At 37.3% G+C, this 20,290-nt stretch overlaps 1 protein-coding gene across 4 annotated transcripts in view; it reads right to left on the reverse strand.

The window, feature by feature from the left end:
- Positions 1-2,291: 2,291 nt before the first annotated feature.
- The window catches only part of gcgra (glucagon receptor a), a 67,108-nt gene continuing 49,109 nt past the window's right edge, over positions 2,292-20,290 (reverse strand). Inside the window, exons 2-14 of one of the 4 annotated variants that reach the window (XM_079379913.1) lie at positions 19,300-19,457; positions 17,114-17,210; positions 16,764-16,871; positions 15,514-15,617; positions 14,574-14,680; positions 14,243-14,411; positions 12,987-13,146; positions 12,786-12,846; positions 11,476-11,545; positions 8,726-8,814; positions 7,399-7,546; positions 4,044-4,085; positions 2,292-3,941 (exon numbers count right to left, since the gene is read on the reverse strand). In XM_079379913.1, coding sequence (XP_079236039.1) covers positions 3,588-3,941; positions 4,044-4,085; positions 7,399-7,546; positions 8,726-8,814; positions 11,476-11,545; positions 12,786-12,846; positions 12,987-13,146; positions 14,243-14,411; positions 14,574-14,680; positions 15,514-15,617; positions 16,764-16,871; positions 17,114-17,210; positions 19,300-19,353 — 1,563 coding nt within the window. In that variant the 5' untranslated portion in view covers positions 19,354-19,457 and the 3' untranslated portion in view covers positions 2,292-3,587. Of the gene's footprint in view, positions 3,942-4,043; positions 4,086-7,398; positions 7,547-8,725; positions 8,815-11,475; positions 11,546-12,785; positions 12,847-12,986; positions 13,147-14,242; positions 14,412-14,573; positions 14,681-15,513; positions 15,618-16,763; positions 16,872-17,113; positions 17,211-19,299; positions 19,493-20,290 lie in introns of those variants that run through there. The other 3 variants (XM_079379914.1, XM_079379916.1, XM_079379915.1) reach the window with 3 other exon arrangements.

Raw genomic sequence — 20,290 nt, forward strand, 5'->3', positions numbered from 1 at the left:
ATTGCCCCACATAGTTATCAGCGAAAATCATCGTCATTATCATCACGTGTTTGATGATCTAAAGAAAATATAAATGTGCATCATAATACACACAAATGCCACAATATGGGGCATCAGCTGCTCATTGTCATTAAAGGTGAAGTATGTCATTTATGCGTCATTAGTGACACTTAGCAGAATTGGAAAAATTAATTTTCATAACAGACTCTATGTTCCAATTGTTCAGACCAAGTTCATTTCAATAACTGAGAAATCCCATCTGTTAGCATTCTCATTCAACTTAAATGTAGCAGTTTGACATCTACAAGTTTAGTCGTCAGTGAGGAAAGATGATTTTTGCCTCTATAATGGTGTAGTCACAGCATCTACCATTATGGATTAATTGCTAATATTAACCAGACAAACCTTAACCCTACAGTTCAAAGAAAAAGTCTCACCCCAAACTCTTTGTTATTGTTATGGCTCAGCAGGGCCACTCAAACTAACAGAATTAGTGGGGCTAATGTCGTAGAAATTACACACTTCACCTCTACACTTCGCCGCAATCTCATATGTGTCATGCGGTTGCGTATTTATTTATTTTTTATAGCATATCATATCTTGAACTGAGCATGACAAACATCCTCTGAGTGAGGAACCATTTTGATCGATGTCTTAGGTTGTAATTTGTTCTAGATTTTCTCTTCGCTTTCTGGCTCTCATCCTCACAGTTCCTCCTACACTTCCTGAACATCTTTCAAAGCTCTATGGCAAAGGATTTGAATGCCTATTGGGAGATGAGAAGTATGCGAGAAAAGAAGCATTTGCTAACTAATACTGACTCTTGAACATATCAACATGTCTGGTGGACAGTCATCTCCTCTGACCACTGACACAGGGGAATCAGATCTGTCATGCTACTCCATTAAGGCATTGACCCAGACACTTTGAAGCATTTCACATACAGGTCCTTTTCAAAAAATTAGCATATTGTGATAAAGTTCATTATTTTCTGTAATGTACTGATAAACATTAGACTTTCATATATTTTAGATTCATTACAACACAACTGAAGTAGTTCAAGCCTTTTATTGTTTTAATATTGATGATTTTGGCATACAGCTCATGAAAACCCAAAATTCCTATCTCAAAACATTAGCATATCCTGAAATGGTTCTCTAAACGAGCTATTAACCTAATCATCTGAATCAACTAATTAACTCTAAACACCTGCAAAAGATTCCTAAGGCTTTTAAAAACTCCCAGCCTGGTTCATTCCTCAAAACCGCAGTCATGGGTAAGACTGCCGACCTGACTGCTGTCCAGAAGGCCATCATTGACACCCTCAAGCAAGAGGGTAAGACACAGAAAGAAATTTCTGAACGAATAGGCTGTTCCCAGAGTGCTGTATCAAGGCACCTCAGTGGGAAGTCTGTGGGAAGGAAAAAGTGTGGCAGAAAACGCAGCACAACGAGAAGAGGTGACCGGACCCTGAGGAAGATTGTGGAGAAGGACCGATTCCAGACCTTGGGGGACCTGCGGAAGCAGTGGACTGAGTCTGGAGTAGAAACATCCAGAGCCACCGTGTACAGGCGTGTGCAGGAAATGGGCTACAGGTGAAACAGCGGCAGAAGCGCCTGACCTGGGCTACAGAGAAGCAGCACTGGACTGTTGCTCAGTGGTCCAAAGTACTTTTTTCGGATGAAAGCAAATTTTGCATGTCATTCGGAAATCAAGGTGCCAGAGTCTGGAGGAAGACTGGGGAGAGGGAAATGCCAAAATGCCTGAAGTCCAGTGTCAAGTACCCACAGTCAGTGATGCTGGTGTTGGTCCACTGTGTTTTATCAAGGGCAGGGTCAATGCAGCTAGCTATCAGGAGATTTTGGAGCACTTCATGCTTCCATCTGCTGAAAAGCTTTATGGAGATGAAGATTTCATTTTTCAGCACGACCTGGCACCTGCTCACAGTGCCAAAACCACTGGTAAATGGTTTACTGACCATGGTATTACTGTGCTCAATTGGCCTGCCAACTCTCCTGACCTGAACCCCATAGAGAATCTGTGGGATATTGTGAAGAGAAAGTTGAGAGACGCAAGACCCAACACTCTGGATGAGCTTAAGGCCGCTATCTTAGCATCCTGGGCCTCCATAACACCTCAGCAGTGCCACAGGCTGATTGCCTCCATGCCACGCCGCATTGAAGCAGTCATTTCTGCAAAAGGATTCCCGACCAAGTATTGAGTGCATAACTGAACATAATTATTTGAAGGTTAATTTTTTATTTTTGTATTAAAAACACATTTCTTTTATTGGTCAGATGAAATATGCTAATTTTTTGAGATAGGAATTTTGGGTTTTCATGAGCTGTATGCCAAAATCATCAATATTAAAACAATAAAAGGCTTGAACTACTTCAGTTGTGTTGTAATGAATCTAAAATATATGAAAGTCTAATGTTTATCAGTACATTACAGAAAATAATGAACTTTATCACAATATGCTAATTTTTTGAAAAGGACCTGTATGGCTGTATTTTGCATGCTTGAGTATACCAAGCATATTTTCTTGAAGGGAGCAAATCATCGTGATTAATAGTGGCACATTCATCTAATGTTTGCTTGCAGTCCTGTTCGCTATACAGAATCTGCTTTAAGTAACTTTCACCTCTGAAGATTGGGTGATGGATTTGTACTTCACTTTCTCTGCAAGGTGAATCTTTGTGTTTTTGTTTTAATATTGGGGTCTATGACCTACAGAAAAAGGCACACGGGTAATACCTGTCAATACTTGATCAGTCTATATCTATACCTTAGCTTGACAATTCATTTCTAACAAAGACAAATATGTTTTTAATTAAACTACACAAAAACAGCTTTATGAGTTACATGTACCCAAAAGCGTCAATTGATTCCAAAATATATGCAAACAAAAATGCTGGTGTGTTGGTGTCACCACAAGGCTTCTTTGCTTACTTAACCAGCATAATGTCCTTGACCAATCAGCTTCACCCATTTTTGGCTTTACTGGTCCATCGGCACAATATTAGCATAAATCTATATGGAAATTCAGGTCCAAGTTGGTCTTTTCTACAGGGACATGTGGGGATCCTTCGGTTCAAATGGAGCTTATGCACTCTGGAATGCATTACCCGGTTTAATTAACTATTTGACAAGTTCAGTTAAGTGTATCTCTTTCTTAATCTTTCATTCATCCCGAGGTGCTGGTTGTAGATGTTTGCTTGTGATGGTTCCTCTTGGACCCAGCAGTCCCAATGGGGTTTCTCTTCTAAATCATCAACATCACAGACAGCTATATAAGACTAGAGGTAAGACTCTGTTCTTCATCACTGAGTTTGTTAACATGTACACTTGTACAAATCCTTAACATATGTCCACCTTCTGGTCACTGATGATCCTGTCTGACTGGGACAGTGTCAACTGAGCACCATGTAATGTTATGAACGGGTGCCCATCATGCGTCCATCAGAGAGAACAGTGCACTCACAAACTCACACACAAACACACACATTCACACACCTCTTGCTCCTTGCTTCAGAAGAAGCGAGGGTGGTTGGGATAAGGGTCTTCTTCTGTGAGACATCTGGAGCTCACAGGTTGCTCTTGGCATTGTCCTGTTGAACGCTACAACACTTTCCTCTGTCCACCATCACTATGTCCTCTGCTATCGAACTGCAGGTGGAACTATCTTGTGGTGTGGAGGTGAACTGCAATCCAGTGCCCATACCATTCTGGCTGTTGGACACCAGCATCTGCTTTTCTTCTGGACTGCCGAGCCGGGAGGTAGTGGTAGCGATATCAGGCAGCCGCGAGAGGTTGGAAGAAGGGACCATGATGCTGCCACTCTTCATCTGAAGGGACTGGCTGTAGGTGTGACGGTACTCCTCCTCTATGTCCCTCCCAAGCTTCCAACGTCTCCATTTCTTCAGAATCTCAGACTGAACCTGACCAATCAAGAAGATGCACAGAATGGTTAGGAAACAGACATGTGAGGACGGAGCCATCTTTGTGAGATTGTGCACAACAAAAAAGTGAATCAAACTTACCTCCTTGTTGATGAAGCAATATAAGATGGCTACCAGCAGCCCCTGTAAACATGTCAGAGCATGAATAAGCAATTAAAAAAGTTGCTGCTGAAATGTCCAGGGATGCATTTCCCCTACAATAACATACAGCTTGTTGCTTAACAACCATGGTACGATGCATTGTTGAAGAAATTATGGTAACACTTTATTTTAAGGTCTCTTAACTAGTTGCTTATTAGCATGCATATTACTAGAATTTTAGCCATTTATTAGTAGTAATTAAGCACATATTAATGCCTTATTCTACATGACCTTATTCTACATCCCTAATCCTACCCAATACCTAAACTTAACAACTACCTTACTAACTATTAATAAGCAGCAAATTAGGTATTTATTGAGGGAAAAGTCATAGTTAATAGTGAATAAGTGTTCTCTATTCTAAAGTGTTACTGAAATTATGTAGCCATGACTGTTTCCCAAAACTGTATTGATTTTGTTGCACATCAGTCATTTGGACCACATTGATTCAACAATTGAAGACTGTCATTATTAATATTACACAGGTCATGGAGTAATAACTTCTGCTAATGAATTGGTTTGTGATGAAATTACTGTCAGATTATTGCCATAAATAAGGAACACAGCATCTAAGGATAACTTTACTATAATTGTTCTCCATTGTTTTGCTTTGATTCAATGACAGGTTCCCTCTTACACCATTGATTACTACATACGCATATGCATACTCTTCAAAATGCTGCCTTCATTCTCTTGACAAAAAAAAAAAAAAGATGTAGACCAGCATATATGGAATGACAAACACAAATGCATGTTATCCTGCTTATTTTGCTTAAGAGCATGATCTATTTCAGTCCATGTCATGCTAACAACAAACTAACCACACAACTTTGCAATGCTGTATGTGAATGCAGATTAACAATTTTGGGAACAGTGGAACTTGTGATCAAACTGAGTACAGTTTCTCTAGCCACACCCAGGCCTGATTACTGCCACACCTGTTCGCAATCAAGAAATCACTTAAATAGGACCTGCCTGACAAAGTGAAGTAGACCAAAAGATCCTCAAAAGCTACACATCATGTTGAGATCCAAAGAAATTCAGGAACCAATGAGAAAGAAAGTAATTGAGATCTATCAGTCTGGAAAAGGTTATAAAGCCATTTCTAAAGCTTTGGGACTCCAGCGAACCACAGTGAGAGCCATTATCCACAAATGGCGAAAACATGGAACAGTGGTGAACCTTCCCAGGAGTGGCCGGCCGACCAAAATTACCCCAAGAACGCAGCGACGACTCATCCAAGACGTCACAAAAGACCCCACAACAACATCTAAAGAACTGCAGGCCTCACTTGTCTCAGTTGAGGTCAGTGTTCATGACTCCACCATAAGAAAGAGACTGGGCAAAAATGGCCTGCATGGCAGAGTTCCAAGACGAAAACCGCTGCTGAGCAAAAAGAACATAAAGGCTCGTCTCAGTTTTGACAGAAAACATCTTGATGAATCCCAAGACTTTTGGGAAAATACTCTGTGGACTGACGAGACAAAAGTTGAACTTTTTGGAAGGTGTGTGTCCCGTTACATCTGGCATCGAAGTGCATGCTAAAAAGTGCATGTGATGGTCTGGGGCTGTTCTGCTGCTTCAGGACCTGGAAGACTTGCTGTGATAAATGGAACCATGAATTCAGCTGTCTACCAAAAAGTCCTGAAGGACAATGTCCGGCCATCTGTTCGTGACCTCAAGCTGAAGCAAACTTGGGTTCTGCAGCAGGACAATGATCCAAAACACACCAGGAAATCCACCTCTGAATGGCTGAAGAAAAACAAAATTAAGACTTTGGAATGGCCTAGTCAAAGTCCTGACCTGAATCCTATTGAGATGCTGTGGCATGACTTTAAAAAGGCGGCTCATACTCGAAAACCCTCAAATGTGGCTGAATTACGACAATTCTGCCAAGATGAGTGGGCCAAAATTCCTCCACAGCGCTGTAACGGACTCATTGCAAGTTATCGCAAACGCTTGATTGCAGTTGTTGCTGCTAAGGGTGGCCCAACTAGTTATTAGGTTTAGGGGGCAAGCACTTTTCACACAGGGCCATGTGGGTTTGGATTTTGTTTTCCCTTCATAATAAATAACTTCATTAAAAAATTGCATGTTGTGTTTACTTGTGTTATCTTTGATTAATATTTAAATTAGTTTGATGATCTGAAACATTAAAGTGTGACAAACATGCAAAAAAATAAAAAATCAGGAAGGGGGCCAACACTTTTTCCCACCACTGTAAATGATCACTGGCTTATCTTGTGTTTTGGATGCTGGTCCCAATAGGAAGTTTGATGTTTGTCCAACCAGACTTTTTAACTGGCTTTGCTGGCAAGACTTTCTTGGTTAATCAACTTCACCAGAAGGTCAAACCATACAACATGATTTATCCAATTAGGTTTTGTTCATTGGTTAAAATCTTTTGTTGATCACAAAGTAATAACTAAAAAGTTCTAACTCTGGCCCTAATTTTAACTTCAACCAGCACTAACCATCATAATCTGGCCTGAATCTGCAATTCAAGCTATTCTTTTCAGTAGGAAATACCATACAATTTCTGTAGCTCGACTAGTTCATGGGTTTGTTTCCCAGGGAGCACAAATGTATATCATGACTGTCCTGTAAGTTCCTTTGCATAAAAGTTGATTTTACTGCTAAAAGCCCATTTAAATTCTATTTTGTTTTTCAGGTTGTTCATAGTCAAACATAAATAAAAACAAAGTGCTTTCAGAAATCTATCAACGTAATAATCAGTCTATTTTGTGAATGACCTAAACTTGACAATTTGAATGAGTTAATTTAGTGCAATCTGCAGTAAGATATTCAAAAGCCAATAAGGATGAAGTGTCGCCAGATGGAAACGTAACATTCAAGCCTTATGGCCTCACTTGTTCTCTCCCTTACTCTGAATTTTTACGCATGTGAAAAGTCTCATCAGAACAATTCCTCCATGTAAATAATACAAATTCGTCATATTGCAGCTGCGCTCCACTCGAGTTTCATTACCAGTTTGTCAAAGGTTGAGTCAGAAAATCTGTAGCATCTGCTCTCTTAAAGCAATTAGTCCTGACACTGTAAAATAAGCTACAGAATGTGGTAGCTTTTGTGCGGCATTCAAAATTTAACTCACTTGAGAGTGCCTTTTAGATTCCAATTCAATTTCTGAAAATGGTTTAGACTAATAAACTGAAATTCAGTAAATTCCTTGTCCCATCATTCCACTAAAACTTCACTAATTGAAAGTAAAACAAATATGAAATTCTGAGTTTTGCTCAACCCTGGTTAGAGCGATGGGTTATTGAGACTTCCTGACCTGGAAGGAGTTGAAGAAGAGGTCGATGAATAGCTTTGTGAGGCGCAGGGATAGAGCACCATGTGAGGTAGACTCATCAGTAACAAATGAAAACAGGACCGAATGGATCCCCAGTAACGGAATCAGGGTGAGGGTTGACTTAGCGAGCCTGAAATTGGGAGAAAAACACAAAGATAGACAGTTAATCTGGAAACAAATGCACAACAAGTTCACCCAAAAATACAAATTCAGTCACACTTTATAGTTTGGGGACCGATTCTCACTATTAACCAACTATTAACTATGACTTTTGCCTCATTAAACTCCTAATTTGCTGCTTATTAATAGTTAGTAAGGTAGTTGTTGCGTTTGGGGTAGAATTAAGGGATCTAAAACATGGTCACACAGAGTAAGGCAATAATATGTGCTTTATAAGTACTAATATACAGCCAATATGCTTATATGCATGCTAATAAGCAACAAGTTAATAGTGGGAACTGGACCTTAAAATAAAGTGTTACAGAAAATTCTGTCAAACTTGTATGGTTTTATTCTTTCTAGAGTAGTTTAGGTATGATATTATTCTATACTTGCAGTTTAAAGTAAAATAACTATAAGTACAGAGGTTTCATGTGGGGAACAAAGTTGTTAGGCCTATATAAAGAATATCTGTCCACTTTAATGCAGGTCTCAAATCTCTTTCACGAATAGTATGGTGGATATGGAGCATTACCCTATTACATCATTGCTGACAATGTTACAAATGCAATTGGTTTTCATGACTCTTATAACCAATTGAGATGCAACACATTTAAATGTTATTTCAAAGCTATTATTTGACTTCATAAAACCTAAAATATAGTTGTATATGAAGTGTGAAGTGTTTTATAATGCATTTATTGACCGCTCACTGTGTGTTTCATCAAAACATCTTTTGTGTTGTACTGAAGCAAAAGGCACTCATACAGGTTTGGAATAAACAATGCCAGGCATTTCACTTTTGGGTAAATTAACCCTTTAACTGCACTGTAAAAAAAATAAAAAAAATAAAGTTGAGCAACCAGCTTCAGCAGATTTGTGAGTTTTCTCAACTTATTTTTGTAGGAGATTTTTGAGTTCTGTCAACTTTTGTTTTATAAATTTAAAACAACACATTGAGAAAACTAAAAAAATCTGCTAAAGCTGGTTGCCTTAAACGTTTAAGTTCTCTCAACTTTTGATTTTTTCAACACTGTAAAAAAAATTAAAAGTTGAGCAAACTTAAAATGTTTAAGGCGACCAGCTTCAGCAGATTTTTGAGTTTTCTCAAAAACTTTTTTTTTTTTTTTACAATGTGTAGATCACCCACCGGAACTTGTAGTCAGAATATCTCATTTGGTGCGCCCTCAGTTTGGACACGAGGATCTTGATGATGTGTATGAAGATGAAAAAGTTAATCTGGACAGAGAGGGGGAAAAAAAAAACATGATAATGCTCTGGTTAAGACCATTATGTCACAAAACTGACAACAGTTTCCTCACAGCACAAAAAATGACTCAAGATGAGGGACTGGGGCAGCGAGGAGTGTAGGGGGAAGGAAGTCAGCGATGCTTGGCGGAGTCTGGGAATGGCATTCGTACAGTCCAGCCCTGGGAGAATTCAAACATAGGAATTCCTGCCCACTACAGAAACACTTGAGATGCTGACAGATACGCAGAAACATCACTGCACATTGCTAAATGCTCATCTGCACCTCGTAGCCAATGTGAGCATTATGAAAGCATAGCAATTTTGCACAGTATTGTGCCTTTCAACGCAATCATGTGGAAATAAGGCACTGGAGGAGGGGGAAAGTTATTCTTTGAAATCATAGCTGTAGACCCTAAAACATATTCTGTGTAGTAGCTTCCTGATGTACTGAGAGTTGACATCATATGGCACTGAGCTTCGTGCATAATGGAAATTACTTCAATTTTGAATGTTGTGTTTAATGCTAAGCCAAATGCAAGGCAATTGGGTGTGATGGTGTGAGCACAGATGGAAACTGCAGGGCATAAAAAAGCATAAAACATTTAACCTTACTGTGTTCTTCACATTCCTTCAATTATGTCATATATACATAATTACATATATATTATATGAAAATAGTCAAGCTTGGGTCACAGTAATATCAGTATCATCAAAATTCTTACTATGCGTGTGGTGTGGGTGTAAAGATTGGGCAAAATAGGCAGAATTGGCCTTTTTTCATTTCATGAATGTGAATTTTAATTGAAATGGCCACAGGCTGTTGAATTGGAATGTCAGAACAGGAAATGTTATTACTGAATTTTATTAGTTTTGTAATTATATTCCTTTTAATGTAGACTAATCATGCCAATTTATTCACTGTTACATTGAATTTTTGATAACACTCTATAATAAGGTTTAATAGCATACGTATAGTTAACGTACTAGCAATGAAAAATACTTCTGAAGTATTTGTTAATCTGAGGTATTGTTAATTTCAACATTTTCTAACACATTAAAATCAAAAGTTGCTTCTGTTTATTTAATGGGCCTGAGCTAACATGAACTAACAATAAACAACTGTATTACCTGTAACTGTAATGGAATTATTAATTCTAATAACAAATAAGTAAGATAAATGTATTGTTCAATGTTAGGTAATGTTAGTTAATGCATTAACTAACGTCAACTAATGGGAGCTTACTGTGAAGTGTTAACTAATAATCCTTACTGTCTCTATGTATTTTTCAATACATGTCAAAGTATAGCAATTCACATACTCATCTAAATTTTGCTGTACAGTGCCACAAATGTCCACCATGTTTTTTTGGATAACTTAATAAAAAAATTAAATAAATGCAACATTTTTTATATTACATCAAAGTATTAAAGACAGATTTCGGTAAACTGTTATTTAACAGTGTCCTTATTTCATGTTACATATTCTAACTATAGTAATAACAGTATGCATAATTACTATACAAGCAAATAACCCTAAACCAAACCCTAATTCTACCCATAACCTGATATGGTAACACTTTATTTTAAGGTGTCCTTGTTACATATGTTACACGTATATTATAATAACAATAAATGATGCATAATTACATGTAAGTAACCCTAAGCCAAACCCTAATCCTGACCCTAACCATAAATACATGTACTTAATTAATATTACTCAGTATTTAAATGTATAAGTACACTGTAACATGGACACCTTAAAATAAAGTGTAACCCCTGATATTATAGTAAGTTGTTAATTAATATTATTTAGTACTTAACTGTATATTTACACTGTAAAGCGTAGTCCAAATTTATATATTATTTATATATTATTATAATATATATATATATTATTTATTCCAGTTATATCAGTGACTCAATCTTTTAAATCATATAGATTCGTACACTGACTGATACAAAAACTCTTCCTATGAGGTGTTAATGAGGGAGGGACACTGAGTAAATGTTTGATCCTCAAGTCCCATTCAGTGCTGTTTGGTCAGCAAGTCTCACTAAACAACTCATTGAATCGTGTTTTGTGTTGTACCACATTCATTCTTTATAATTAATAGTGTTCTAATTGTGTGTTAATCACTCTGCCATTGCAGCTAATTACACCTATAAAACGTTAGTGCTACACTCTTTTAATTTCATTATTTCTAAACCTCAACCTCCTGGCCCTTTCCCTTTTAAACACTGGGTTGCTGAAGCTGTGGAGACATATGAAGGATGAGTCTGCATTAGTTTACAATAATACATTAATTTCTAAGTAAAAAAGAATATTCAATGACAAAACAATATATATGATGGCCTTGTTTGATGGGGAACTGATTGATTGATTGGAAATTGTGATATCAGCATATGACATACTGTATATGGAGCTGTTGTGTTTATGGTTCCTGAACCCATTCACCCTCTTTCCTTCTGCTTTCCTGTCCAATCACCAATATCCTAGATAATCAAGGTTAAAAAGCAATTTTGAATTCATCTTGACTTCAAGGGTGGAGGTAAAGTGGCATTAGCAGTGCTCTGAATATGGGACACTTGGGCAGATAAGTACAGCTGAGAGAGGCTGATGAGGGATCGAGGATCGAGACTCTCACTCACCAACACGGCCAGCAGGATTGGCGAACGAATAATCCACCAGTACTCCATGTTAATATTCTGCACCCAGCATCTGGTCAACAACAAGAGATCAAATACATCACTGTAAATGAGCAAATATATGGCCTATATGTTCATTAAAAATACTCAATACAGACAAAATGTAGTTAAACAATTAAGTTTACTGAAGCAACGTATGTTTACTTGATTAGTTTTTTTTTCAATAGAAAAATAGTCTTTTAGGAAAATTTTATTATATGTCTCTCAATCATCACTGAATTGCATTGCATTATTATTTTTATTTATTGATTTATTTTTTGTCTCCAACAATAAAAATACAGAGCTTTGATAATAAAACGAAGCATTTAAATATCATCTTACTAGACATATTAATCTAGGTGTATTTTTTGCAAGTAGTCTCTTATAAAGATCTCATTATCAGAATCAGAATTTCATCTTACTCTTTGACCATATAAATATCAGCAACTGTAGCAAATTGCATATTTTTTCTCAGTTTGGGCCTCTGAATAAAACTGAGGTGTTTCTTCCTCATATAATACTACGCGAGCCATAAAAACCTGCTGATGCATCAGATGTGTTACTTAAAATAAATCACATACGGCTATTCAAAAACATGGCTATTTGAGCAAAAGTATGGTTGAAGCAGTATAATACAAATATATTTTTTTAGCTTTATCATCAAGCTCTAATAGAGTATATAAACAGCAGATAAAGCCATGTTTAATAAATACCATATGGAAACTCCATTTTACATTTAAGATACAATTTTTTTTTTCTTTACACAATTTATTATGAATGTGCTACTACAATATATCTGATGTATAGCAGAATAACTTATGGGAATTGTGCGTAGCATATGGATGAAATAGATACTGTTAAATATGTAACCTCAGCACTCCCATAGGGTCATTAAAATAAATTTACATCTTGAAAGCCCTTCCAACAATAACAGTGACTGAGTGAAAGATTTATGTGATTTTACATGCACAATGCGAAATGTTGGCTGCTACAAGCAAAACCACTGGAGTGGATGTTGAAGATATATAAAAATGCTAACTATTCATTTATCATAGAGAGACTGAAAATCTGCCTAGCATCACAGCATTTGACATAGTATCTGGGTAGCTTGTGTCCACAATTTATGTATTTGATTTGTTATAAAACAAAAGCTACAGTGACAGAGTACTGATGTAGGCCAACTCTCCAGCCGCAAAATAACACACTGACTGTTTGACGAGCGCTGGCTTTCATCAGTCGCAAACACACTCATCCCACGTGGCTCCACAACTTACTCTTCATTCTCGTACAAGTACTTCACGATCACCCACGGCAACACAAATATCAGAGGGGCACCTGAGGGAGAAAGAGAAAGAGAGAGACCTTGTGATACAAGGCATAAACCATCTGCCACGCTCTGTTTGGACATGCTATGCATGAGGAAGCTCTTAAACCCTGTTAATGAGTTCACGGCGTAAAAGCTCTGAACGTCTCACCCCAGCCGATACACTGGTAGATGCCAAAGTAATTCCTCTCTGTCAAGACTGTGACGACCAGAAGGCTGTGCAGGTAGATGCCCTCCACCAGCAGCCAGTAGTTGTTGGCCAGTATGCTGTACTGCATCATCACCATTGCAACCCTGCAGCCGACCGCCGTCTGAAACGCACACGTTGTTTTTGGGTCACTGAAAGCTTTCGGCTAAATTTTAACTTGCCACCTCCATTCAGATTTATTTGCACAGTAAATAGGTATTTAACCCACATCTATACTAACATGCATTTTAAGTAATATTCCTGGTCATTTACAACAAAAAGTTTAATGAAATAACTTTTAATGAAAAAATCCATAAAAATATTTGTAGGATTAAAAGCCTGATTTACTAACAGCTTTCACCAGTGCAAATCCTCTTTTGACATTAAACTACTGTCAGGGTTTATTAAAGAAAAAATTATGAAAAATTAGCAATGAAAAGGTCAGTTATTTTTGTGGAGTCTTATGCAATGATGCTTTTTGTACTTTTTTCTTAAAAAAACAAAACAAAAAACATGTCAGAAGGAACTGAAAAGCTCCCCTAATTGAAAAAGTCATACAACATGCTGTCCATAGACATTAAATTGTACAAAAAAACAAAACAGAATATTCTTTTGAAAATAATTGCATTTGTGGATTAATAAAAATGTGAATGAATCCAAAGATACACACTGCAATTTAAAAGTTTGGGGTTTGTAAGGTTTTTTTTATATACTTTTATTCAGCAAGGATGCATTAAATTGATCAAAAGACAAAGGAAATTTAAAAAGGAGACATTTTCTATTTCCAATAAATGCTTTTTTTACTCAATTTTCTGATCAAAGAATCCTGAAAATAACAAAAATATTAAGCAGCAAGTGTTTTAACATTGATAATAAGAAATGTCTCTTGAGCAGTAAATCAGCATATTAGAATGATTTCTGAAGAATCATGTGACATTGAAGACTGGAGTAATGATTAAATTCAGCTTTACCATCACAGAAGTAAATTAAATAGAATACATTTTAACATAATCAAATAGGAAACAGCTATATTAAATTATAATTATACTTCACAGTATTACAGTTTTTCTATTGAAAATAAATGCAGTCTTGGTGAGAATTAGAGGGTGAGTTTTTCTTTCAAAAACATAAAAAAGTACTAAAAACCTTTGAATGCTAGTACAGTATATTATCATCTTTTAATAACAATAATAACAAATAAAAACAGCAGGTTATTGGACCTCGTTTTTAACCAGCCACTCCACCTCCAGTTCAGTGGTGATGTCCTGACCAACATGGAAGTCATCAGGCCTTTCCAACATGGCATCTTTGATGAGAATAGAAGAGGCTCGCAGGATGAAGGAGGCAAACAAGTTCATGTGGATGTTGTTTCTCATGCAGTGCAGCTTCCTGCAGGGGATCAGAGTGCAATGACTAAAAGTCAAAAAGCATTACACCGTTCACACATAGAAGCCCAACTCCTTTACCACAGACACAACCAAAGATCCTAAACACGAATTAAATTTTAAATGTAAGCAGAAGGAATAAATTCCCAGTTGGCTTGAGTGTTACCTAAAGGCCACCAGGATGCCCAACGCCAGCACCAGCGCCGCAAGAGACAGGGAATATCCAATGGTGTACATAGTCCGGAACTGACTGAGAATCCGTCCGTAGTGCTGCTGCACACAGACATACAAATATATCTGCTCAGACAATGACACAAATGCACAGGTGAACACCATACTCAATTTAGGGTGGATGGAAATGAGACTGTGACGGATAGACTTTCAGTCTTTACATTGACATGTACTGTATAAAGGTCTTACTATCACGTCTTTTTTAAAACTCACTACTTTATAAAATGTTTTATGCAGTTCTTGTCCACTGAAAATCTTCGGAAAGATGTTTTGTCAGCTGAACAATCGGTATGACGTTAAACAACAGTACAATCCATTGAACACACTGTAATTCTATTAATATTTCAGTATACTTATTGAGCTATTATATTAGGGTCTTACAGGTTAAAAATTATATGGATAAATGTTTTCTACAGTATGTTTGATAAATATTTAAACAAATAATTCAACTTTTTTCAAACATTTTTGAAACTTTTATTTCAAATATGGTATGTTACAATATAATTTTTTTGCTGGTCAAATTACATCCGAATAAATATCACACCATGAAACAGGGACTATATTTAAAAAGAAATTATTTGAAAAGAAAAAAATGTGTAAAATATAATTCTGCATTAAGGCTGGAATACACTACATGATGGTTTAGCTCTTTTTGCAGTTTTGGCAGAGCGACACTAGTTGCAACAAATCAGAGCCAGTCTGCAGATTTCACAGAAAACAAACATGTTTGATATTTTGACTTTCAAGGGAATTTTCAGATTTTAAAAGTCGTTTAGTGTATTCTAGCGCTTAGTGGTGTAAAAATTAACATAATTCATCTTTAACATGTTTAAGAGTTAACATATATCTAATATAACAATGGCCTGTTCACATACCATGTTGATTTGTGTGGGATCACGTGATAGACATTCGCTGGCATTCTTCTGTTTGCTATATTGTCCATCTGCATCACACTCCAGATACACGAAGCCATGTTGGACTGACACACAAACACATACACAGATTGTGTGGTCACAAAGGATGCATAAGAGAGTGTCGTGTATGTGTGGTATTAAATTAGATAAGCTAAAAGAAGTGCATTATTTAAAGTGCAGCCACATAGAATACTTTTTCTTATAATACTTTCTATTATGGACCTGTATTTACTCGTTCTCATAAATATTGTGCCACCTATCAATACATGCCCAGCTTATATTTTATCCCAAAATTAAAAGAATACAAAATTGTATTTTGCATTAAGAAAATGAAACCTATTTTATGCAATGTGAATAATGGTGGCAATGTGTACAACTGTGATTCATTAAATGTTAGAGCCATAAATAGCTGTTATAAATAACACAAATAATTGATAATTTTCTGAATTAGAAGAAGGAAGGGGTTTGGAGTCTTTTGACTGTCAGTACTTAAGTGTAAATATGTTTTAAGTTTCATTTTTGTTTTTGTAACCTGACAAACAAAAAGTCAACTGTTAATGGAAAATGACCCAGACTGGCTTGTAAATGTGAATAAATCTTAAAGGAATAGTTCACCCAAAAATACAAATTTGCTGAAAATGTACTCACCCTCAGGTTATCCAAGATTTAGATGAGTTTGTTTCTTCTTTAGAACAGATTTGGAGAAATTGAGTATTACATCAGTTGCTTACCAATGGATCCTCTGCAGCGAATGGGTGCCGTCAGAATGAGAGTCCAAACGGCTTTTAAAACCATCACAATAATCCACACATCTCTAGATCATCAATTAGCAACTTTTGTAAAGTGAAAATCTGTGTGTTTGTAATAAACAAATCCATCATTAAGACATAATAACCTCTATTCATAATATTACTCTCTCCAGTGAAAAAGTCATCTTATCTGAGTCAGGAGAGAAATATGCACATATGTATTTTTTTTCTTACAAACATGCAGCTTTTCACTTCAGAAGACATTGATGGACTGCAGTTGTGTGGATTATTGTGATGTTTTTATCAGTTGTTTTTTATCAGTCGCACCCATTCACTGCAGAGGAGTCATTGGTAAATAAGTGATGAAATCGACACCGATATTGTTTGCATTTCCAGCAAATTTTCATTTTGGGTGAACTATTCCTTTAAACCGCAATTAAAATAAATGTCAAGCAGTCTTACCTTCCTTGTGCCAGGGCAGGTACCAGGGGCAGGCCACACTCACTGTAGTATTGGGCAGTGCATCCGGCCAGCAGGCATACTTATCAAATGTTTTGTTGCACACAAGACCTGGAAATCAACCATTAATGTTAAAGTCTCCACTGCTCTGTTTGCTGTGCTGGACAGGATTAGTATGTGATATAACACCGAATCAGAGGTCTCAGCAGTGTTTTCCAACATACATCCCTTAACAGCACCGTGCACTTTCATCATGGCTGTCGACAGGGTCTGTGAAAGACCCCTGCTGAACTTACACATGACTGTGACTGCGACTCCAGCCATTACTTGTGGAAGGATGCTGATCAACTCACCTGTCATCGGTGGTTCTCTGCTAACATTTTGAAAACATTCATCTCGGTACATCATCCATCTTGCCATCAAAGTTTTGAGGGATGCAGCAGATGACACCTGCGAAAGCCAATTAGTAAGACTGCATGAAAATTTTTACATGAATTAAGTATTATAATTCCATTTTTTTTTCTGTAAAACACAAAATAAGTTAGCTAAAAGAATGTCACGGCTGGTCTTTCCCAAGTAAAGTGACATGTGCTTATAAAATATATTATATAAGCACATAACAGCAGACCACCGAGCAAACAGCATTCAAATATAAAGAGCTAAACCATCATGTAGTGCAGCTCTGGATGACATCAGTTAGTGTCTGTATGAAAACACAGTTCAGATCGGGGCCTGGACTCTAGTGAACATCCCATTACAAACAACAAAGCTGGTGTGTTGCGTCACTTATCTACAGCACCCGTCTCACCCGCAAAGCCCTCCGCATTGCAGGCGATCCCACCCACCCGACACACAGCTTCTTCAGTCTGCTGCCATCAGGGAGGAGACTGCGGAGTCTCCAGGCGAGGACCAGCAGACTGAAGGACAGCTTCATACATCAGGCTGTCAGGAAGCTGAACTCCCTCCCGTCCTTGCCCCCCCTCCCCTCTTTCACCCCCATTTAACACAGCAACACACTAGGAACTCTGACTCTGTGACACCCCCCCCCCCCCCCCCCCCCCCCCCCCCACCGACCAACAACTGTAACCGGCACCTGTCACGTGTGCAGCATTGGCTGATCACTACCCATCCAACATTGACTGCAAATTACCTCTTCGGGTAGTCTGACAAAAACTATCCGAACAGTCTCTTCGACTTGTCACTTTAACAGACTGATAAGCTCTTCTTGCACTACACTCATAACAAAACAAAACATCTGCACAGTTTTGTTTTTGTTTTTGTACATTCAACTGGTTTGCACTCCATCTATTCTGCCATGTGCCTTATGCACTTTATCTATCTCTCTTGTTTTTATTTTCTACAATGTCCTCAGACTGATAAGCTCTTTTGCACTACAAATATATCTACACAGTGTTGTTTATTTAACTGGTTTTGCACTCTATCTGCCATGCGCCTTATGCCACTTTATCGATCTAATTCTTATTTTTTTCTACAATATCCTCATTTGTATAATTGTATAGTTGTATGTACATATGTTTAAACTGTATTTATCTGTATCTGAACGTGTTTAATGTTAACTGTATGCACCAAGGGTCTGAGAGTAATGCAATTTCGATTCTCTGTATGTATGTACTGTACATGTGGAAGAATTGACAATAAAGCTGACTTGAACTTGAACTTGAACTTACCTTGGGTGTTGAAGTATTGAAGTCTAACCATAAAATACAGCGATTGCAGTACTTCTGCAATCTGGGCTTTATTAATGAATCTCTGTGATGTTCTTGTTTTTCTTTCTTTTTTTCTCACATAAATATGCTGAATTAATGGCTAATCTAATCTTCAGTGAGTTGCATAATGCTCCGACTCTAAGCCAACTCGAAAAATAGCTGAGCAGTGCATGTGTGGCATTTCTATTTGTTCTCAGCTTTATTTATATATTTATCTGGCTAGATGTTAACACAAACTTAATTATCTAAAATGAAATGTATGCAGTGCGCGAATAAAAAAATAAAAAATAACCATATATGTATATCAGTAGGCCATGTACTCATTATCTTTAGCAGTACACTTATTTTGTTGATGTTTATTTGTGTTGATGTTAATTTGACTAAAGAACATTTAAAGTGCTTGTACTAATTTTATTATACATTTAAACATATGAAATGTTTATGATATATGATATACATGCAAAATATTTAAATAGATGATAAACAAGTTCCAATATAAATTAAAATTTTACCATAAATGCTAGTGAGTACATTCGTCAGCACACTTTAACCATGTTTTAAAGACAACAGAAATAATTATGAAATGAAATTTTAAGATGTACTTCAGTCTTGCTTAAGTGGGTCAATAAAGCACTCTAAAGTTAAAATTACATTTAAAATAAATTTAAACTATGATGCATTTACATTTAATTGCAAATAACATTTAACTCACACTTAAGTATATTCTTTTAAAGTACATTACTTCTATAAAAAGTACTCTTCTTAAACGTATGCTAAAGTATAAAGTACATAAAGCAGGGCCAAGCTCTGACCTGGATGCAGGAGGAGAAACTGAGCAGGGTCAGAAGGAGGAATACTTGTGACATCCCTTAGTCCTGCTGCTGTTGCTGCTGCTGGCACTGGGAGGGGAGGCGGGGGTCCACACTGATATGCTCACCTCATAGGAAGGCTTCAGCTATCACCAGACAGCCTAAAGCAAGATGGAAAGAGTTATCAAACAGCAAATGCACAGTGTACCCTCAAATAAAGCTGAACGCAGTGATAATCTGTATCATGTAATCAGTGATATACATGGTAGAAATGTCATTTATATCATTGTATATTCCAGTTGCTATTTTAAAAATATCTCACAAAGCAGAAAACTAAATCACACACTACCATTCAAAAGTTTGGGGATAGTAAGATTGGTAACACTTTATTTTAAGGTGTCCTTGTTTCACTTTGTCACGGTTTGGTTTCTGTTTAGTTTCCTGTTTTGCCCATATTTGTTTTTTCCTGTCATTAGTTAATTATCTATCATCCTCATCACCTGTGTTTAATTAATTATCTCGTTTGTTTCTTTGTCCCGATCCCTTTAAAGGTCCTCAGTTCTCCTCATGGGTTTGTCTGTTCTTAAGTTAAACAAATGTCAAGTGTGAGTTGATGCCTTTAAATAAAGAATACTCCTTTTGTTTATTCCTTCTTCGTGCGCCTTTTTACCACAACCACCCGACGCATAACAGAAGAACAGACCACTACCGTAAGATGGAGTTTATCATATCGCATCATTGCCCTGGCCGGCCGAGATCTACCGCTGGACGAGTTTGCGAGGGAGTTCAGCGGACTCGCTGTTTGGACGGGGCTTGACGACGCGACGCTGAACTCCTTGTTCTGGATCGGGGCGAATTACCATCACCCCGTAGACCTCCCAGACACCACCGGACTCAGCTGGAGGGAGGGGATCCTCCGGTGTCTGGAGAGTGTCCAGCCCCGATCCAGAACCAACCCGCCGTCCGGGGCGATGATGTATCCACCCGCGGTGAA

The sequence above is a fragment of the Barbus barbus genome (genome assembly GCF_936440315.1).
Source record: "Barbus barbus genome assembly, chromosome: 3".
Lineage (NCBI taxonomy): Eukaryota > Metazoa > Chordata > Actinopteri > Cypriniformes > Cyprinidae > Barbus > Barbus barbus.